Below are 23,693 nucleotides of genomic sequence, written 5' to 3' on the forward strand. Positions count from 1 at the left end.
TCTGTCCTCTGAGACCAACGTGAAATGTCCCTCGTATGGAGATCACTTCTCCCAAACTCAGCCTATAAAGTTGTCTCAGGCTAGTTTTGCATACACAAGAAGCAGAGTCCTAGACTTTGAGAAAGGAAGAGATTCTCTGGCTTAACGTGAAACCAGATAAACCATAACTATCCAATTAGAACTTAGAAACAGAAATACATCTGATCAAGACAGAAATGAAAACCTCCAAACTCATTCTATGAGGCCAGCATTACTTTGATCCCAAAACCAGACAACGACCCCAACAAAAAGGAGAATTACAGACCTATATTCCTGATGAACATGGATGTCAAAATATTCACCAAGATGCTACTAGCCAAGAGGATCCAACAGTACGTTAAAATAATTATTCACCACAACTAAGTGGGATTTATCCCTGGGATGCAAGGGTGGTTCAACATTCATAAATCAATATGAAAGATCACATTAATAAGAGACAAGGACCATATGATCCTCTCAATTGATATACAGAAAGCATTTGACAAAATACAGCATCTTTTCTCGATTAAAACTCTCAAAGTGCAGGGACAGAGGGAACATACCTCAATATCACAAAAGCCATCTACGAAAAGCCCACAGTGAATATCATTCTCAATGGTGAAAAACTGAGAGAGCCTTTCCCCTAAGGTCAGGAACACGAAAGGGATGCCCACTCTCACCACTGTTGTTCAACACAGTACTAGAAGTCCTACCCTCAGCCATCAGAGAACAAAAAGAACAAGTTGGCAAAAAAGAAGTCAAACTCTCACTCTTCGCAGATGACATGCGGAGAACCCAAAGACTCCATTCCAAAATTGCTAGAACTCATACAGCAATTCAGCAATGTGACAGGATATAAAGTCAATGCACAGAAATAAGTTGCATTTCTATACACTAACAATGAGACTAAAGAAAGAGAATTTAAGGAATCGATCCCATTTGCAATTGCACCAAAACTTCTAAGATACCTAGGAATAAACCTAACCAAAGAGGGAAAAGATCTGTACTCAGAAAACAGTGGAATACTCATAAAAGAAATTGTAGGAACACACAAATGGAAAAATATTTCATGTTCATGGATTGGAAGAACAAATATTGTGAAAATGTCTATGCTACCTAGAGCAATTTATACATTCAGTGCAATCCCTATCAAAATACCATGGACTTTCTTCGCAGAATTGGAACAAGTAATCCTAAGATTTCTATGGAACCAGAAAAGACCCCAAATAGCCAAAGATATGTTGAAAAAGAAAACCAGTGCTAGAGGCATCACAAAACCTGAGGTCAAGCTCTATTATTACAAAGCTGTGATCATCTAGACAATATGGTACTAGCACAAAAACAGACACACAGATAAATGGAACAAAATAGAAAATCCAGAAATGAACTCTCAACTCTATAGTCAACTAATTTTCAACAAAGCAGGAAAGAATATCCAATGGAAAAAAAGACAATCTCTTCAATAAATGGGTGTTGGGAAAATTGGACAGCCACACACAGAAGAATGAAACTGGACCACTCTCTTAGACCATACACAAATATAAATTCAAAATGGATGAAAGATCTAAATGTGAGACAGGAATCCATCAAAACCCTAGGGGAGAACACAGGCAACAACCTTTTTGAACTTGGCCACAGCAGCTTCTTGAAAGACATGTCTATAAAGGCAAAGGAAACAAAAGCAAAAATGAACTACTGGGACTTCATCAAGATAAAAAGCTTCTGCACAGCAAAGGAAACAGTCAACAAAACTAAAAGGCAACCCACAGAATGGGAGAAGATATTTGCAAATGGCATGTCAGATAAAGGGCTAGTATCCAAGATCTATAAACAACTCATCAAACTCAACACCCAAAAAACAACAATCTAGTCAAGAAATAGGCAGAAGACATGAAAAGACGTTTCTCCAAAGAAAACACAAATGGCCACCAGACACATGAAAAAATGCTCCACATCATTTGTCATCAGGGAAATACAAATCAAAACCACAATGAGATACCACTTTCACTGGTGAGAATGGCTAAAATTAACAATAAGAAACAACAAATATTGGCGAGAATGTGGAGAAAGAGGAACTGTTGGTGGGAATGCAAGCTGGTGCAGCCACTCTGGAAAAGTGTGTGTGGACATTCCTGAAGAAGCTAAAATAGAGCTACCCTATGACCCAGACTTAGACTGTTGGTGGGAATGCAAGCTGGTGCAGCCACTCTGGAAAAGTGTGTGTGGACATTCCTCAAGAAGCTAAAAATAGAGCTACCCTATGACCCAGCAATTGCACTACTAGGTATATTTAACCCAAAGATAGAGATGTAGTGAAATGACAAGACACCTGCACCCCAATGTTCATAGCAGCAATGTCCACAATAGCCAAACTATGGAGGGAGCCACGATGTCCTTCAACAGATGAATGGATAAAGATGTGGTATACATATAGAATGGAATAGTACTCAGCCATCAGAAAGGATGAATATCTACCATTTATATCAATGTGGATGGAATTTAAGGGTACTATGCTGAGAGAAATAAGTCCATCAAAGAAATACAATTATCAGATGGTTTCACTCATATATGCAATATAAGAAATAGTGCAGAGGAGTATGGGGAAGGGAGGGAACTGAGTGGGGAAAAAATTAGAAAGAAAACCATGAGAGACTCCTAACTCTGGGGAAAAAAAAAAAAACAACAGGTGCAGAAGGGGAAGTGGGGGGGGGGTAACTTAAGGAGGGCATGCATATGATGAGCACTGGGTATTAAATTATATGTTAGCAAATTGAATTTAAATTAAAAAAAGAAATATATTTGATTAAAGTGCTCTTATAAAATAAGACTTTATGTGGTGCCTGGGTGGCTCAGTGGGTAGGCATCTGCATTCAGCTCAGGTCATGATCCCAGGGTCCTGGGATCGAGCTCCACATTGGTCTCCCAGCTCAGCTGGGAGCCTTCTCTCTCAGTTGCTCCCCTGGCTTGTGCTTGCTCTCTCCCTCTCTCTCCCTACCCCCTGTCAAATTAATAAAAATCTTTTTTAAAAATATAAAACTTTACTTATTATTTGGGTTCAATTTTATTAAGCACTTACCTGCCAGAGACCAGCCTAGACACTTGAACATGCAGCTTCATTCAGTTCCTGAGTAAGTGCTAAAAATTCCCAGAAATTCCTGATTACTTTCTGTAGTGTCTAGCATGGCAGCCACACACTTAAACTAGTTTTGCCATGAGCTGAATTTTTAGTCTCTACCTTCTCATTCCTTTTTTAAAAAATAGCTTTACTAAGATACAATTCACACACTATAAACTTCACCCATCTACCCCATACAATTCAATGGTTTTAGGATATTCAGCGTTGTACAACCATCACCACAATCAAAATGCAGAACATTTACATCACTCCCAAAAGAAAACTTGTGCCCACTAGCCCGTGGACTCCAACCTGTACTCATTTCCCATGCCAACTCATCTCATTCTATGCTGATGGCCCAGGTGACCAATAATCTACTTTGTCAGTATAGATGTCCCTGTTTTGAGCATTTCATATAAAGGGAATCACAGAGTATGTGGCCTTTTAAACTGGCTTCTTGCACTTATCATAATGTTTTCAAGGTTCATCTATGTTGTAGCAGGTATTAATACTTTTCTATGAATTTTATGAATCAATTCCTTTTTTAAAAGATATTTATGTATTTATTCATGAGAGACACAGCGAGAGAGAGAGAGGCAGAGACACAGGCTGAGGGAGAAGCAGGCTCCATGCAAGGAGCCTGAAGTGGGACTCACCGGATCCCGGGATCATGCCCTGGACCAAAGGCAGATGCTCAACTGCTGAACCACCCAGGCATCCCTGAATCAACTCCTTTTTATTGCTGAACGATATGTCATTGTACAGATATTACCACCTCATGTTCATTGGCCATTTGAGTTGTTTCTACTTTTGGGCTATTATAAATAATGCTACTATAAATATAAACATTCAAGCATTGTGCATGCAGGTTTTCATTTCTCTTAGGTATGTACTTAGGAGTGGAAACCCTAGGTCTCCTGGTAATTCTATGTTTAACATTTTGGAGACCTACCAGACTGTCTTCATCTCCTCTAGCAACATATAGAAGTTCTAATTTCTCCACATACTTACCAACACATATTATCAGTTTTTTATGTTAGCCACTCTAGTGGGTGTAAACTGGTATCTCCCATTAGCTTTAATTTGCATTTCCCTAGTATCGAATGATGGAGGGCATATTTTCATGTGCTTATTCGCCATTTGAATATGTTCTCTGAGGAGATGTCTATGCAAATCCTTGGCCCATTTTTCAATTGCACGGTCTTTTGATCACTGAGTTGTAGGAGTTCCTTACATATTCTGGATACAATCAGATATATGATTTGAAAATATATTCTCCCATTCAGTCTTTACTTTCTTATAATACATACAAGTTTTTAACTTTTGATGAAATCCAATTTACCTCCCTCCTCCCCCTACTATGCTTTCCTTCATTCTTATACAGACCCACACATTTTGCCAGAGTGCTGATGCCATGGAACCTCTCTGTTGTGGACATGAAGACACACTGTGGCTAAAATCACCTAATGGTTTCAGCTATCCTACTTTTTGCTGAGATTTTATTTCTTACTTTGAGCCCTATTATAGACTTAAAAGAGACTAATTTATTTCTTTAAGATGTATTTTAGAGAGAGAGAGAAAAAGAAAGGGGGGTGGGCAGAGGGAGAAGGAGAGAGAGAATCTCAAGCAAACTCCCTGCTGAGCATGGATCCTGATGGGGGGGCTCTATCTCACGACCCTGAGATCATGACTGAACTGAAATCAAGAGTCCAAGATGCTCCACCAACTGAGCCACTCAGGTGCCCAAAGAGACTACTTTAGAAAAGCTAACTACTGGTACCAGAATTAACTCAAAAGAGGAGTAGTGCAGCAAACCTTAACGTGGCCAGAGAGCTTATGGAAAATAAATGTTTCTAGCATTTTCACAAAAAAGTCACTACAATGCTATCTTGAACATGTCAGTTATGCTGCTGTGGGCTGAATTGTGTCCCCCCAAAAGATATGTTAGAAGTCCTAAACCCTGGTACCTGTGAATGTGGCCTTATTTGGAAATAGGATCTTGGCAGATGTACTCAAGTTTAGATGAGCTCATTTTATTTTTATTTTTTTAAGATTTTATTTATTTATTCATGAGAGACACAGAGACAGGCAGAGGGAAAAGCAGGCTCCCCACAGAGAGCCCAATGCAAGACTTGATCCCAGGACCTTGGGATGAAGACCTGAGCCAAAGGCAGACACTCACCACTGAGCCACCTACTGTGCCCTTGATGAGCTCATTTTAATTAAGGTGGGCCTTAATCCAATATGACTGGTATCTTTATGAGAAAAAAGAGACACTGACACAGGGAGAATGCCATGTAATGATAGAGGCAGGGACTGGAGTGACATGTCTGTCTTCAAGCCCAAGGACTGCTGACAATACCAAGAGCTAAGAGAACAAAGTGGGAGAGCTTCTTCCCTAGAGCATTCAGAAAGAGCATGGCCCTGCTGACACCTTGACTTGGGACTTCTAGCCTCCAGAACTGTGACAGACGCATCTTTTTTTATTTAAGCCAGCCAGTTTGCGGTACCTTGCTATGGAAACCCTAGGAAACTAATACATATAATATAATCTAAATACTTAAGTTATAATCAAAATGCAACCAGAATACATCAAATTAATAATACATTCTTAGTAGTTAATTTCTCATTATATGCCTAAAACATGCATACATTCTTGTGCTAAATGTTCATGTTAAACACCGAGTATGTAGTAAGACTAATCTTAACAGTTTATCTTTGCAAAAAGCAAGAAGACTAAAATGCATTTCAGTATTATACTCTGTGGACATGATGATAATCACTGCTAACCAGTGACCTCAGAGAAGGAAATCAGTCTCCTCTGTTTTCTGTCCCAAGGCAAAATAGCGCCAAGGCTCCAAGAGAGCTCAGCTTGTCTGCCTTTTCCCCAATGCTTGGGAGGAGGAGGCCAGGATGTTCAAGACAGTTGAGAGCAGCTCAAATGGCAAATGGAAGCATGAAAGGAAGAAGTGTCACTGACAATGTTTAATAACAACATATGGGCTTATCTGAGCTCACCTCCCATTCTCAAATTCATGAAGTCCTAACCTTCAGTACCTTGGAATGACTGTACTTAGAGACGGGGGTCTTTACAGTGGTGATTAAGTTAAAATGGAGACATTAGGGGTACCTGGGTGGTTCAGTTAAGCATCTGCCTTGGGCTCAGGGCATGATCTCAGGGTCCTGTGATCAAGCCCCACATTGGGCTCTTTGTTCAACAGGGAGTTGGCCTCTCCCTCTCTGCCTCTCTCATGCATACACTCTCTCTGAAGTAAGTAAATCTTTAAAAAAACTTTTAATTAAAAAATAAATAAAATGGGGCCATTAGTGTGGACCCTCATCCAATATGACTGGTGCCCTTGCAAGAACAGGAGATTTAGACAAAGACCTGGGCAGAGGGAAGACAATATGAAGACATAAAGAGAAAGCCAACTATAAGCCAAGGAAAGAGGCTGAAACAGACCTCTCCCTCACAGTCCTCAGGAAGGACCAACCCTGCCAACACCTTGGACACCTTGATCTCAGACTTCCAGGCTCCAGAATTGGGTGAAAATAAAGTTCTATTGTCTCAGCCACTTAGTCTGTGCTACTTTGTTATCACAGCCCTAGTGAACTAATACACCACAAATAAGGAAAGGGATCTCTGACTAAACTCACATAACAAGGAAGAACACTGAGGAAAGATAATGGTGGCAACTAGAATTCTCTAATATCCTCTTTAAAATATGTCTCAAATGAAGCATCTTCTCTGCAGGAAGAGTAAGAAAAAAGGAGAGAAACAGAGCCCACAGTCTTGCAGGAATCAATAAGATCACAACCTCCTTTGCGCAAAAGCCTCTGAAGTTACTTCCTTCCTTATGCTGACTAAAAGCCAAAGTCCCAGCTGTACCAGTAAGGCCCTTCAGAATGGGGTCCTGTGCCACCTCTGATCTTCCCCATTTCACCCCTTTCCAGCCACACAGGGAACTCAAGCAAACTCCGCATGCTTCTGTCCCGGAGTTTTACACCTGTCCTTCCACAAACACCCTCAAGCCCCTAGGTCTTTGCTCCCAGGTCACCACGTAGGTGAGGTCTTCTCCAATGGCCCTATCTGAATGCAAATCTTCCTCCCCCTCCAGTGAGCAGCTGTCCCTTCCATACACCCCATATCTCACAGCTTTGTTTTTCTTCAGGGTACATATCACCATCTAAAATGTTTATTTGATTTGTTCTTTGTCTGAATGCCTCCCAATCTCATTTAGGGGCATGAATGCAGAGATTTTGTTTTGTCCAGTCCTATATCATCATCGCCTCATCAGTGTTGAGTGACCATTTTTTTAATGAACAAATTTGTACAATCTTCCTTACTGGGCAGAGATTAAGAATTAGTGTCTCTCCCTAGTCTGTACCTTCACCTCCTTTATACCCAGCTCCTACCTCAGTCAGTGACTCAGACACAAGGAATAGTCCCCAGGCCAAGCTTCCTCTTGCCTTTGCATCATTTAGAAATCTGTGGATACATTTTGAGGCTCTAGCCCAACTCTTCCTTTTTTTAACACTCTGATGGGACTTGAATGGGCCTGGAGATTTTCATGGAAAGGCTAGTCTACAGGGTAGGTGTTTACTGCCTCTCAGCTATGAAGCAAGACCTGCAATCTAGACTATGATATGGCCTTCGACTTCATATATGAGAGGGGGATATATATGCTAGCCCCAGGCCAACTATGAGTGTGTTGAGAGCAGCTTCACACCTTAATTATTCCTCATTATCATGCCTGGTTAAAAGTCTTAATTTAAGAGTAACAGATGGGGGTGCCTGGGTGGCTCAGTTGGTTAAGCATCTGCCTTTGGTTCAGGCTGTGATCCCAGGATCTTGGGATCAAGCCTTCTGTTGGGCTCCCTGCTCAGTGGGGAGCCTGCTTCTCCTCCCTGCCGCTCTACGTGTGCATGTGCATGCTCTCTCTGTCAATTATTTTTTTCTGTCAATTAAATAAATAAAATCTTTTACAAAAAATGAAGGAAACAAATGGGGGGGGAATAGAACTTTTTTTTAATGTAGAAGGAGGAAAGAAGTTATTCACAACACAAATCTTAACTAAAGGGAAAGGTTAAGAAGATTATGAAATATCGATTCAATTGGAGTCCTTTATCAAGATGTTTCAAGTTAGAAATATTAATGAATATTACGATTAAATTTTAATGAGGAAAAAAACTGTAAAATCATGCTTACTTTAAAAACAGCAGCACTATGTACCCAATGATTTCAGTCTTTGAAAAATTATGACTACAGATGAATAAAGTTTAAAGAAACACACAAAGGTTTTTGTTAGCATGAATTTATGTTTACTTTCTCTAATGCTGCTGTTATACTATTAGTTTAATAAAATGAAAATATTTAAATATAAGCCAGAAGAATGCTCGTACTTGCTAACACACTGACTGAGGACAGACTCAGAATCTCTAGAACGTATGTGAAGAAAACAAATCGGTTCTTACCTTTGTGCCTCTTCAGCTGGGGAAAACTGCTAATTGTAGTTGCTTGGATTATTTCTACTACAATTTGATACCTGATATTGAAAGAGAGAGAAGAAAAGATCGAATAGTTAGAAAATACTATTTTCAGTGATACCTTTTAGATTGCATATTGTACTAATCAAATAAAACACAGGAACTATAAATCCTGCAAAAGTATTATTAAAGCCATCTATCATGGATTAAGTACCTCCAACAGGCCAGGTGCTGTGCCATGGGCTGAGGCCTTCGTGTAAAACCATGAACTCATCCCCACTCTGTCCCTTATACCAGATGCATCACCACCTGCCCCTTCTCTGAAGACAGAAAACTTGAAGGTTACACTCAACTCTTCCTCCTCTTTCACCACCCCCCCACCACCACCACCCTCCTCTCCCTGCATGATAACTACAGCCTGTTGATTCTACCTTCTAAATCTGGACTGTCTGGAAGAGTGACCTTGAGCCACATGTAGCTACCTAACTAAAATTTTAGATCCTCAGGTGTACTACCTACATTTGAAGTGCTCAGCGGCCAGATGCACTTCACAGACCATACTGACCAGTGCAAACAGAACACTTTCATCCTTGCAGAAAGTTCTGTTGGATGGTTCTGTCCATCCACAGAAAGAGTTAAGAACCACTGGAGTAGAGCTTTTTTTGCAACGGGTTTGCTGCCAGAACACAGGTGTGAAAACCACTGCTAAATCTATACCAAAATGGGAAAGGAAAAGACTCAATCAACATGGTCATCGCTGAACATGCAGGTTCAGGCTGGTCTCCCACTACTGGTCATCTGATCTACAAATGTGGTGGGATCGACAAAAGAACTATTGAGATTTGAGAAGGAGGCAACTGAGATGGGAAAGGGCTCTTTCCAGGATGTCTGGGTCTGGCTAAACTGAAAGCTGAACATGAATGTGGTATCACCACTGATATCTCCCTGTGGAAATTCAAGACCAGCAAGTATGTGACCATCATTGATGCCCCAGGACACACAGACTTTATCAAAAACATGATTCCAGACACATCTCAGGCTGACTGTGCTGTCCTGATTGTTGCTGCTGGTACTGGTGAATTTGAGGCAGGTATCTCCAAGAATGGGCAGACCTGTGAGCATGCCCTTCTGGCTTGCACACTGGGTGAAAACAACTAACTTTTTGTGTTAGCCAAATGGAGTCCACTGAGCCACCCTACAGCCAGAAGAGATATGAGGAAACCATTAAGGAAGTCGGCACCTACATTAAGAAAGCTGGCTACAACCCCAACACAGTACCATTTGTGCCAATTTCTAGTTGGAACGGTGACAACATGCTGGAGCCAAGCGTTGACATGTTTTGGTTCAAGGGATGGAAAGTCACCTGTAAAGATGAAACTGTAGTGGAACCACACTGCTTGAAGCTCTGGATTGCATCCTGCCACCATCTTGTCCAAATAATAAGCTCATGTGTCTGCCCCTCAAGGACATCTACAAAATTGGTGGTATTGGTTACCATCCCTGTGGGCAGAGTCAAGACTGGTGTTCTTAAATGCGGCATGGTGGTCACCCTACTCCAGTCCATGTTACAACTGAAGTGAAGTCTGTTGAAGTGCACCATGAAGCTTTGAGTGAGGTCCTTCCTGGGGACAATGTGGACTTCCATGTCAAGAACGTATCTGTCAAAGATGTTCATTGTGACAACATGGCAGGTGACAGCAAAAATGACCTATCAATGGAATCAGCTGCCTTCACAGCTCAGGTGATTATCCTGAACCACACAAGCCAAATCAGTGCTGGATATGCACCTGTGCTGGATTGTCATCCAGCTCACGTTGCTTCCAAGTCTGCTGAGCTGAAGGAGAAGATAGGTCATTGTTCTGGATAAAAGCTGGAAGATGGTCCCAAGTTCTTGAAATCTGGTGATGCTGCTGTTGAAATGGTTCCTGACAAGCCTGTGTGTGTTGAGAGATTCTCTAACTATCTTCCTCTGGGTCATTTTGCTGTTCATGACATGAGACAGTTGCTGTGGGTGTCATCAAAGCAATGGACAAGGGCAGCACGGGTGGCTCAGCAGTTTAGCACCACCTTCGGCCCAGGGCGTGATCCTGGAGACCCAGAATCGAGTCCCACGTCGGGCTCCCTGCATGGAGCCTGCTTCTCTCTCTGCCTGTGTCTCTGCCTCTCTCTCTCTCTCTCTCTGTGTCTCTCTCATGAACAAATAAATTTTTTTTTTTTTTTTAAAAAGCAATGGACAAGGTGGCAGGTGGAGCTGGCAAGGTCACCAAGTCTGCCCAGAAAACTCAAAGGCTAAATGATTATTATCCCTAATACCTGTCACTCCAGTCTTAATCAGCGGTGGAAGAATTGGTCTCAGAACTATGTGTCAATTGGTCATTTAATAGTAAAAGACTGGTTAATAATAACGATGCATCATAAAACCTTCAGAAGGAAAGGAAAATGTTTTGTGGGCCATTTGTCTTTGTGTGTGTGCGTGTGGCAGTTTTAAGTTATTAGTTCTTAACATCAGTACTTTTTAGAAGAAACAATTTGACCAAAAATCTGTCACAGAATTTTGAGAGTTATTAAAAGTTTAATATGAGAAAAAAAAAACCCACTGGAGTAGAGTACCACGTATATGTATGTGTAACTGAAAACACCTCTGAGGGAGGTGACTGGGTGGCTCAGTGTCTAAGTGTCTGCCTTCGGTTCAGGTCATGATCCCAGAGTCCTGGAACTGAGCCCCACATCAGGGAGTCTGCTTCTCCCTCTCCCTCTGCCCCTCCCCTGCTCGTTCTCTCTGTCAAATGAATAAATTAAAATCTTTAAAGATAAGAAACCCACCTCTGAGTCAGGAAAAATAAAAGTGTACATTCTAAGTGCTGGGTATAATCCTAGAGTTATGGCTATTTTGAGCTGGGCTTTATAAACCCAAGTTCTTAAGAGCCATACAATGGTTATTAAGTATTGCCCTAATCAAAATCCTCTAGCCTGAATGTTTCTTAGCCCTTCATTATATTGACTAAGAGTCTGCCCATGATAAAGCTATTCAATATTAATTCATACTCTGCTAAACATTAACTTTGTAGCATCCTAAGGTTTAATGCCATATTTGGCTGGCTTGATACATTATTTTGCTTTTCAACTAAAACCCAGATGGACAGACATAAATTCATCATAGTCGTAGCTATTCATGGACTCCTCACAAATTCACATCTTTTTATTCATCCACTTGTATGATAAAAATATCAATGCTCCCCTCTCACCACCTCAAAGAAAAGGCTGTTAGAAGCATTGTCAGCATGTCACCTGGAGATTGTGGCCAACATTGCTGGTTGCCAACATTCTTCTTCTCTTTCTTCCTCACAAACCAAATCATTTTTATCAGGGAAAGCAACACACTCAGCTAAAAATGCTAACCTTCTCCCTAGCAGTTAGGGATAACCTGATAAACATTTGACCCTTGAAAAAATGTGAGGGTTAGAGGTGCCCGTGTCCTCAAGCCCTTGAAAATCCATAAATAACTTTGACTCCTCAAAAACTTCACTACTAATAGCCTACTGTGGACAAGCAGCCTTAATAATGACATAAGCAGTTGAGGCACACATACACTGTATTATATGCTGTATTCTTATAATAGAGCTAGAGAAAAGAAAATGTTAAGCAAATCATAAGGAAGAGAAAATACATTTGCAGTATTGTACCTATCGAAAAAACCTGCAACAGTTCAGATCTGTGTTGTTCAAGGGTCAATTGTAGTTTTAGCTAATGAGAAAAGAGCAGAATTGCTGGCTGTGGATTCCAGGAAAGCATTCTAAAGGGACAGGCTCCACAAAAAAGCCCTTTCAATCTCTTGTCCTTGCCTTTCCTCCATTTTCCTGCATGAAACAGGATGAAGTCACAGCAGCCAAGAGGATGAAAGCCACAAGCAAAGATGGTGACATTAGTAGACAGGAGTTTAAATCTCCAGTGACATCACTGAACCATCATAACACCCCCAGGTTACCTACCCTATGATGTCTCATTACATGAGGAAAATCAATCCCTAACTTTGTTTAACACATTGTAAGTCAACTTTTCTCATGGCCAAGTGCCATCCCAACTGATAGCTCCCTGAAGACTCCATACATCAAGAATGGCTAAATACACCCTCAGCAATGTTTTCCAAATGGGAATCTAGCTAGGACATTATATGATAAATAAAGATTTCTGATGAAACTGCCTTCATTCCTCCAAATAATGGTAAAGCACAATAGCTTCCTAAGTGCTTTTTCTTTCGTTACTGAATGGATGAGGAAACAGCTTAGAAGAAGCATACACAAACCTGGGACCATCAAAGTCTAACTCTCCCTGAGTCTTAAATTTAACCCTGGAATTCAGTTCTATGAGCAGAAAGTACTGACTTTCATTCAAGTGCAGCACATGCCTGTGTCCAAACTCATCCTTGTCATTGCCATTGGGATGACCTGCAAATAAACAATGTCTTTTCATGCAGCAATCCCCATCTTAGGAACTTATCATAAGGTTTAATAGAAACAACAACAAAAAAAACTTATACATGCTTATTATAGCAACTTCTACCAAGAAAAGCAATAATCTATGTGATCAATATGCTTTCATGAAATGTTTGTTAATCATTTCCTATGTTCTAGACGCTTAGGAATGAACAGCACTAAAATGGTCTCTGCTTTCAGAAAGCACTGGGGATACAGAAGACTAAGGGGGAAACAGTCAATAATATTTATCATTATAAAAACTACATAAATATAGATTTTAATGATAGATTTTAAGATGCAAAATGGTATATACACTCGTGAATTCAGATATGTAAATATGTAGGTAAAGGAACCAGGGCTACAGTGCAAAATAGAGACAAAGGAAAATGAAGGGCAACCCTATTAAAAGGGTAGAATTAGGAGTCATTTTAAAACATTTTCCAAACTGTTTCTATATATCTACCCCCATGCCTGCCTACCTATCTCTACCTGTCCAAACTAAACCTACCTTGTGCAACACACCATACGATTTCTTTACCTCGCCATTTCTGCACCAACCTCTGTTCTTCTAGGCTCAAAATCCTATCTTAGAGATCTTCCCCAACAGTAAATATCAGTCTCAAAGCTCTATTGACTTGTCCTTTGAATCTCTAAGTTCCTTTCTTACTCTTCCATTTGTCACCAAACCTTTTCACATGTAGGCCACTGCACTAGCTAGATAGCCTAATTGCCTTCTGGACTTCAATCCTTCCTCCCAAACCACCAGGAGCATGCCTGTCAAAACATTCCTAAAAGACCACAGTCATCTCCTCTCTCCATTGCTCAACACTTCCAGTGACCTCCCCAAACCAATGACTCTATATTCCAGCCTGCAGTCAACTCTGCAACTTGGCACCATCCCTCTTATCCAACCCAACTTCTTTTTCTCCTCCATATAAACATGGACTGAACCAGGTCAGCTTCTTTCCCCCACTCTAAGTTTTTATTTAAATTCCACTTAGTTAACATACAGTGTAATATTAGTATCAAGTGCAGAATTTCAGGTATAGAATAATCACTTACATATAACACCTGGTGCTTAACACAATAGGTACTCTCCTTAATCTCCATCACCTATTTAACCATCCCCACCCAACCACTGCCCCTCCAGTAGCTATTAGCTTGTTTTCTATAGTTAAGAGTCTGTTTCTTGGTTTGCCTCTCTCTTCCCCTGCTATGTTCACTTGTTTCATTTCATAAATTCCACATAAAATTGAAATCATATGGTATTTGTCTTTCTCTGACTTATTTTGCTTAGCATAATACCCTCTAGCTCCATCCACATGGTTGTGAATGACAAGATTTCATTCCTTTTGGTGGCTGAGTAATATTCCATTATATATGTATATGTTATATGGATATATTTATCCACTCATCAGTCAATGGACATTTGGGCTCTTACCATATTTTGGTTATTGTAGATAATGTAGATAATGTTGCTATTAACATCGTGGGGCTTATGTCCCTGTATTTTTGTATCCTTTGGTAAATACCTAGTAGTGCAATTGCTAGGTCATATGGTAGTTCTATTTTTAACTTTTTAAGGAACCTCCTCCATACTGTTTTCTATAGTGGCTGTACCAGTTTGCAACAGTGTAAAAGAGTTTCCTTTCTCTGCATCTTGGCCAACACCTTTTGTTTCCTGGGTTAATTTTATCCATTCAACCAGGGCAGTTTCTATACTCCCCTCCCAAAACTACAGCCACTTTCTGGGCTTTTGCTCATGCTGTTTCCCTCTGGAAACAATCTCACTACTTGTCCACCTAACGAGGTCTTATATATAGTACACTTCTTCCTTCTAGTTCACATTAATATTTCTCTTCTCTGAAATCCTAAATTACTTCTGCTCCACAGCAGTACCTATTTATCTACTATTTTATATTGCTGTTTTAAAGAGTCACATTTCCACAGAGTGCTGTGCACTTGTGAAATGGTACGTCCAGTCCTTTGGGCCTAAACTTCTCTAAGAAATAACACCTGAGCCTAAGAGAAGCTTGTGGCTTTGTCCATAGAAAGATATGCTACCTTTTTTGTCCCCAACTAAATCATGAGCCTCTTGAAGACTGGGATGGTGTCTTATATTCTCCTACTGGATCTAGATTGGCACTAAACATTTAAGAGGCACTCAGTACTATGGACCGAATGTTGAAGCCTAATCCCCAATGTGATGATATTTGGAGATGAGACCTTGGGAAGGTGATTAGCCCTTGTGGGTAGTGCCCTTAAAATGATTAAGACTGCCTTTAAAAATACAGATCTCAGAGAGCTCTTTCCATTTTGTGAGGTTACAGCAAGAAGGAGGCCTTCTATAAACCAGGAAGTGGGCCCTCACCAGACACCCAATAGCCAATTCCTTGGTCTTGAACTTGTCAGCCTCCAGAACTGTGAGTAATAAACGTCTGTTGTTTAAGCCACCCAGCCTGTAGTATGGCCCGAACTAAGACAAGAAGCTAACTTAATATACAAGAACATCTGTAAAACTAAACAGGTACAAATAATATTCTGAACAATCTGTTCTTTTGATACTCTTAGTGATTCATGATCTCAAAACAAATGAGTCATTAACGGTACTGAAGAAACACGCTATTCGAATGAAGGGTTAAATTTCTTAAATGAATCCAAAAAATTATTATGAAATACCCAGTTAACCTTTATACAGATTCCTCTCACTCAGTACCAGGGAACTGTCTAGATACTTTCTCTCATTTAATCCTCATAATAGGTATTGTAATTATCCCCACATTACAGGAGAAGAAATTATCCAGGTGGATTAAGAAATCTATACAAAGTCCCACTGCTTTTAAGTACTTGAGACAAAATGATAACCTCGGCTGCTGGATTCTAAAGTTCATGCTCTTAAACACTTTCCAGCTACCCTAAAAAGTCAATATGAATTAATGTTTATCTTGTCTCAGGCCCTTCCAAGGATACAAGCATGGCCAATGCCAGATCATCTTTGTAGTCTCACAGCCTTCTATATCCCTCTTGGATACCATTTTCCTGCCAAACCAGACTACATGCAATACCCCAACACACACTCAGCTCTTTCCTGACCCCCAGCCTCTGCTCTATTTCTTCTCCCTCTTACACACAATCTCTGCCCCTTATCTGCTGAAATAGTATTTACTTCTAAATACTTAGTTCATAGCATTCCTCTCTCAGGGTTCTCAGATTCCGCTCTTCTACAAAATAAAGTATTTGCTCCTACCCACTTCTTTAGCAATCTGCACTCCACTTCTGATCTTAATCTCTTGCTTCATACTTAGCGATTTATACCCACATGAGTCTCCTATGTTGGACTACCTCGACAGCAGAGTAAATCTAAGGTGCCGACACCAATTCATCTTTACATATGCAAGCCCTCCTCATGGTGCTTTGCACAGAATAGGCATCTGAAGATGATAATTGAATTTGTAAAATTCAACTTTGCTTGATACCAAAAGACAACATGGGAAATGAGCAACTTTAATTCTCAATAAAAGTTCACAACATACAGCTGACCTTTGAATAAAATGGGTTTGAATTATGTGGGTCCAACTGTATGGAGATCTTTTTTGATACAGTATCATAAGTGTGTTTTCTTTTCTTTATCACTTTAATATTTTCTTCTCTTTAGCTCATTTGTAAGAATATGGTACATAATACATATCACATACAAAATATATGTTAACTGTAGAAGCTATTGGTAAAGCTGCCAGTCAATAGTAGGCCATTAATAATTAAGTTTTAGGGGAGTTCAAGTTATAAGCGGATTTCTGACGGCACGGGGAATTAGCATCCCAACCCAATGTTTTTCATCAGGTTGACTGTACATCTAAATGCTGGTTATCCTTCGTAGCAAGCTTGCTAGTTCTCCAGAAGCCAGCTCTTCAAGGATAATCAGCACTCACTCGGCTTTCTTCATCCAGAGGAGTGCATGGTATTGCTGGTGCTGAGTTGGGTTCAAGAACCTGAAGGACTGATGTTTGTGAACATTCTCCGGATCGAAGTGCACAGGTATAACATGTGTTCTTCCAAAATGATAATGTAAACTCCAATATTAAGAGGAAGCCACTAACAAGAATTTGCCTATTTTCCAGCTATGGCAAGATCTTACTGCCAGTAGCTCTTATCCCAGGGCAAGGTCACATGAAGATAATTGTCTCTTGCACAAGTTACCACCTCACTTCTCTTTAGTTCTCAACACTTAACTATGTTAATAAAAACTCAGAGCAGGTTTTTACTTTGGAATTCTTCCCACTATCTCAAACTCACCTGAAATGCCACAAAATTAGTCTTCAAAATAATCACCTCAGAAATATATACATTTATCGCCTTTTACTGTCAACTGTTCAGAACAATATGGAATTCTGTTAGAATTGACTTCTAAGTTATTTATACAAACACCCCCAAATATTAGCCTCCTCATTTCACTAGACACACCTTACACAAATTCTTTAAAAATCACTATTTTAGGGGTACCTGGGTGGCTCAGTGGTTTAGCGTCTGCCTTCGGCTCAGGGTGTGATCCCAGGGTCCTGGGATCAAGTCTCACATTGAGTTCCCTGTGGGAAGCCTACTTTTTCCTCTACCTATGTCTCTGCCTCTCTCTGTGTCTCTCATGAATAAATAAAAATTTTTTTAAAAAAAATTACTATCTTAGACTTGGCCTTGGGTGTGCACATGCTGGAATGTCTTAGGAGAGTCAAAAGCTGAATAAATCCTAGTCTTAAGTGTACAATATGGTAAATATTTTAATATAGGTTTTATACTAAAATTAGCAATTATAGGGATGCCTGAGTGGCTCGGCAGGTTAAGTGTCCTGACTCTTGATTTTGGCTCAGGTCATGATCTCATGATCATGATATCAAGTATCACATCAGGCTCCACATCCAGCACAGAGTGTGCTTGAGATTCTCTCCCTCTCCCTCTGTCCCTCCTCCACTCACACACACTCTCTAAAAAATAAGTAAAATTAGTAATAATATATTACAGATTAGAATACCACATACATAAAAAAGGTTTTTAAAAAATTTAAAACTTAAAACTAATGGTTTCAAAGTGGCTACAGTCTTCAGTGTGCTAGGTTAGGGATAATGTTTTCATTTAGAGGGACTTTAGTTACAGCATTTGAAAAGATATAAAGTCAGGGTGATTTCAGCTGGGTACACTAAAGCTGTTTCCCAGCTAAGTGTAGCAGAGTAGTTAGGCACGCGGGGTCTGACACCAAGTGGCCTGTGTTTAAATCCCGCTTCCAACACTTACTGTGTCACCCTGAAAAAAATTACTTAAGCTTTCTAAAACTCCAGAGTCCTCATTTGTAAAAAGAAGAGTAACAGTGTTGTTCCACATAGGACTGCCAGGAAGATTAAATGAGATAGCACCTTCAAAATTGGAATAGTGCCTGACCCAGTGAGAGTTTAATAAATATTAACTCATATTTGTCTCAACACCGCTGTTGGTTGACCCTTTAGATATGCAGCATTTAATGAGATCATGTGTATGCGTGTTTGTAAATATATATGCAAAATTTTAAAGTAGCCTTACTTCTCTCCCGATTGTAAAAGTGTCTCAACCTAATCAATCTAAGGCCACCAAGGTCACTGAAGTCCAACAAAATCAGGCTTATTGACTCATTTAAATAAGCATGAAGAAACATGGGTTATCTCTCCAAAGGAAAAGACAGTTTCTATGGGATTCTGGGGAAGAGTGGAGTGTAGATGAAATTTAAATGAAGCAGCATGGTGACAGGTTCAAAGCAGAGCTGTGTAAACTGTCAATTTCCCATAGATCCAGGGTCTCATTTTCCCGGAAAGTACACACTTACGATAAACATGGAATGGTTAGTCCAGAATACTGTCATCTGTAGCTCTACATCTGACTTAGACACGAGGAGGCTTCTCTGTGTCAAAGTGATTGAAACCCTCCAGGCAAGAAATAGGATATGTCACTTTTAACAACATAATTTCAAAGAGCAAAACCTAAGATGTTAGAAGGCAAAGTTTCTTAGTGAGTAAGAACGCAGTAGTCATTCAAAGAAGGCTATCATTATGACATTTTAAAGCTGTTATGTATACTTAGAAAAAAAATAGTTTCCTGTTATCTTTGTAGCTGGCTTTACTATCTGTTATTCTAACCTGATAAGAGGCTGGGTAGATTTTCTCAGGCTGAACCCATTTTTACTTTCTCTAAAGTAACTTACATTCTTTGAAAAAATGGGAAAATACACACAGCATGACATTCAAAGTCAATCACAATTAACTTTTGGTAAGTATTTACAGACTTTTAAAAAATATTTTTATTTATTTATTCATGAGAGATACAGAGAGAGGGAGGGAAGCAGAGACACAGGCAGAGGGAGAAGCAGGCTCTGTGCAAGGAGTCTGATATGGAATTCGATCCTGGGACTCCAGGATCATGCCCTGGGCCGAAGGTAGGCGCTAAACCGCTGAGCCACCCAGGGATCCCCGGACTTATCTTCAAACAAATTTTTTTTGTTGTTTCATAAGACTAGATTTATGCTATAAAAGGCCTTAGAGTCTTTTCAATGTATACCATCTTCCAGGATTATTAAACACTCTGATGTAACACGATTGTTAAGTGTCACCCCATTGTACAGATGTGTCACTTTTTTTCACTAAACCCTAATTTGTTAGCCATTCCATTATTTCAAGCTTGTCTCTATTTTATATATCTCTATTATATATATATTTTTAAAGATTTTCATTTATTTATTCATGATAGACACAGAGAAAGAAAGAGAGAGAGGCAGAGACACAGGCAGAGGGAAAAGCAGGCTCCATGCAGGGAGCCCGAGGTGGGACTCGATCCCAGGACTCCAGAATCGCGCCCTGGGCCAAAGGCAGGCGCCAAACCGCTGAGGCACCCAGGGATCCCCAAGTTTGTCTCTATTTTAAATAAAATTGCAAGAAACATTCGTGGAGAAATCTTCACATGTTCATGATTATTTCCTTAAAATAAACTCTTATGAATAATAACTATCAAAAAGAAGGCACATTTTGAGCTCTGCTCTCCATATTATAAATCTGTGCTACAGAAAGGCAGTAATTCATACCCCTCCCAGCGGGACATGAAGTTGTCTGTTTTCCTACATCCTTGCCAACCCTGGGTGTCAAATTTTTAATCTTCACCAATATTGTAGACCAAAAAAAGTCCTTCATTTTAGTTTTTATGTTTGAGTATTACTGAGGATAACAACAGGTTCTGAGCTATCTTCTCACGGGGTGTGTTTAATGCTATTAAGCAGGAAGTGCCAGGGAGCTGTAGCACAAACCAGGGAATCACTCTGTTGGGACTCAGAGTCGTCAGAGGTTCTGTCCACTAACAGGGCTTTTAGACCAATGTTCCAGTTTTCTAGTGTATAGAAGGCACCTGATTCCACAGGCTTCCTAACCTTTTCCATTTCTGGCACATACTGCAAATGATATATTTGAACAGAACACGTAATCAGATCCCAGGTCCTACCCAACCACCTAGAGGGCTGAGGAAGCCTCGATCTTTACACACCTGCACACTATATTTGAGTCACACCAGTAAGTTCTGGACCAGAGCAGCCTGAGGTACACCGAACTTACATACACTCACATATACAATCATGCTATTTATATAAAAAAATAACCTAGGGATCCCTGGGTGGCGCAGCGGTTTGGCGCCTGCCTTTGGCCCAGGGCGTGATCCTGGAGACCCGGGATCGAATCCCACATCGGGCTCCCGGTGCATGGAGCCTGCTTCTCCCTCTGCCTGTGTCTCTGCGCCTCTCTCTCTCTCTGTGACTATCATAAATAAAATTTAAAAAAAATAAAAATAAAAATAACCTGGAAAACACCAAGTATTAACAGTTGCCATGTGTCTTCTATTTTCTCCATCTTGTTTATATCTTTAAATTTTCCTAAAATAACATGTTACCATATATTCATTTTCTAGTTCCCAGAAGTCCGTGGAAATTACATGTTACAAAAGCAATCAAAGCTGTGTCACCACTAGATAGCTAGCTAGCTGGTGTCCTTCAGCTAACCTCAAGAAAGCCAAAATTTTTCCTCTCTGCTACCTGCACCTCATTTTTATTAGTGTTCCTCATATTTTTATATCAGCTATTATTATCACCATAAACTATTTATTTATAGGCCAATATGTACCACCAATGCTGTTATATTCCATTCTCAATTCTCGCCTAAAGCATTTTCATTCGGAATGTTTACTGAATATCATCTTTAGTTGCCTGGTTTTATGTTCTGTATTGAAAATGTCCCAATGACTTTCTTATATACTTTAAGTGAAGTTTTTCTGACGTAAGAGATTGTGTTGCCTCATCTCATCCACTAACCCTATTCAAGTCAGGATCTGAGAATTCTGTTGCCTTCCGCTGCTCACAGTATATTTTTAGCTCTTTATTGGGAGCCTAGCATGTCTGTCCTCAGAACTGTTTTGATGCATCTCATTTAATTATCTCAATAGCCTTATGAAATAGGAACTATTTTCTCCATTTTACAGTTAAAACAGAGGCTCAGAGTTTATGTGACTCGCCAAGGCCACACCGCCTGTAAGCAGGTGAGCCAAGTACAAGCCAGGTCTGTGAAATCCAGGCCTGACTCGAGCCCAGGGCTGTGGGTAGAGTGTACTTTAGATGCTAGACTAGTCGCTGTAGGGTGACTTATGTTGTTTTTTGGGTTTTGTTGCTGCTGTTGTTTCTTTTTTAAAGATTTTACTTATTTATTCATGAAAAACAGAGAGAGAGGCAGAGACACAGGTAGAGAAAAGCAGGCTCCCTGTGGGGAGCCTGATGCAGGACTCAATTCCAGGACCACAGGATCATGACCTGAACCAAAGGCAGATGCTTAACCACTGAGCCATCCAGATGCCCCATTATGTTGTTAACCCTCATCTACTTCTAGAAGAATTGCATTTATGTCTAGTGCAGGGTCATCAAAAGGCAGAGCATGTGAAGCCACTAACTACTGTACTAGAGCCCCCTCATAAGGCTTATGTCGGCTTATGAGAGCTGGCTATTAACTGTTCAGGAATTAAAACCTACCATTATTGGGGATCCCTGGGTGGCTCAGCGGTTTAGCGCCTGCCTTTGGCCCAGGGCATGATCCTGGAGTCCCGGGATCGAGTCCCATGTTGGGCTCCCTGCATGGAGCCTGCTTCCCCCTCTGCCTGTATCTCTCGTGAATAAATAAATAAAATCTTAAAAAAAAAATGCTACCATTATTAAAATTATACAAACTTGCTATTAAATTGTGCTTTTTAAAGGCAAAAGTACTTAAAACCCATTATTGCCTAATAATTTTATTTCATTATTATCTATGTTCAAGGTTATTCACATCTATTGTTTATCAGCATAGTGGAGATACCAGGTATAAAATGGTAGTGTGCTACTGCAAATCTCTTCCCAACTTCCCATTCAAGGATGTCATCCTGGCAGCTTAGTATGAACACCACAGAAACCAGCAAATGCTACAAGTCAGGGTTTCTTACCCCTCCCGGCAAAAGCCAGTTTTTAAAAATTACCAGCACACCACTTCTACACTCTTCACTACCATTCCTTCTGTGGATCTTGTGAATCATAAAATTATTTTCTGTTGAGTAGGGACACAGGCACCACAACTTTTGTTTGTTTTAAAGAGCACTACTCATCCACCCCACCACCTCCTCTTGATGTTTCATTCTAAGAGGCTCCATCCCCGGCCTCTCTCTAGCTCTCTTTCATCCTTTCCTCTATGCTCTAGAGAAAGAAGAGGTCTTTAATCTGACCACAGTGGAGGAGGAACTTGGCATGTGAAGCACAGCCCTTCTGTTCTCCACTTAAGAACATGTGTTCTCACAGGACACCAGGGTGGCTCAGTGGTTGAGCGTCTCTCTTCGGCTTAGGTCACAATCCCAGGGTCCTGGGATCGAGTTCCACATCAGGCTCCCTGCAGGGAGCCTGCTTTTCCCTCTACCTAGGTCTCTGTCTCTCTCTCTCTGTCTCTCATGAATAAATAAATAAAATCTAAAAAAAAAAAAAAAAAAAAAAAATGTGTTCTCTGCCTCCAAGGCCAGCCAGCACATGGACTTGGCACCTGCCAGAAATATAGGGAGAGAGGGAGAATCAGGGACAAAGCCAGGTGGGAAAGAATGTCTGATTCTGAGACTCCATTTTATAGAGTCACTGCTTGCATATATAAACTGCATTCTCCATCATCTATCTGTAATTAGAGAAAAATATTTGGTCTTCCCTTGGCTTATTTCTTAGGCCTAACGTGGTTCAGACCTCAGGCTTAAGAGAGGAGCATTGTTATTTATTGGGCGTCTTCAAACCCCCAAATAAAATGCTGCATTGCATTCTAGTGGGCCACAACTAACTGATGAATGTTCATGATGAAATTATATCTATTTGCAATCCTAGGTCTGATGATCATAACAACAACAGTATTTGCTAACAACTAGGAACATGCAGATCCTGGGCTGGTTCTCATAGTCATTCATAAAGCAAATACATCTTACCCACAGTACCAGTGGTGCTTCAATTACAAGCGCATCATAAATTCTTTAATTTTAGAGAGATCATAAACCCCTTT

General features: G+C 40.3%; 1 protein-coding gene across 6 annotated transcripts in view; it reads right to left on the minus strand.

Annotated features, from left to right (window-relative positions):
- The window catches only part of SNX25 (sorting nexin 25), a 142,251-nt gene that overhangs the window by 57,407 nt on the left and 61,151 nt on the right, over window positions 1-23,693 (minus strand). For all 6 annotated transcript variants that reach the window (XR_004805839.2, XR_004805840.2, XM_025471804.3 and 3 more), the window contains one exon: window positions 8,609-8,679. Coding sequence is in view for 4 of the 6 variants with exons in the window: in XM_025471804.3 (XP_025327589.1) it covers window positions 8,609-8,679 (71 nt within the window). In the remaining 2 variants the exon portion in view is untranslated. The remainder of the gene's footprint in view (window positions 1-8,608; window positions 8,680-23,693) is intronic.

This window comes from Canis lupus, chromosome 16, assembly GCF_003254725.2.
Source record: "Canis lupus dingo isolate Sandy chromosome 16, ASM325472v2, whole genome shotgun sequence".
In the NCBI taxonomy this organism is placed as follows: Eukaryota; Metazoa; Chordata; class Mammalia; order Carnivora; family Canidae; genus Canis; species Canis lupus.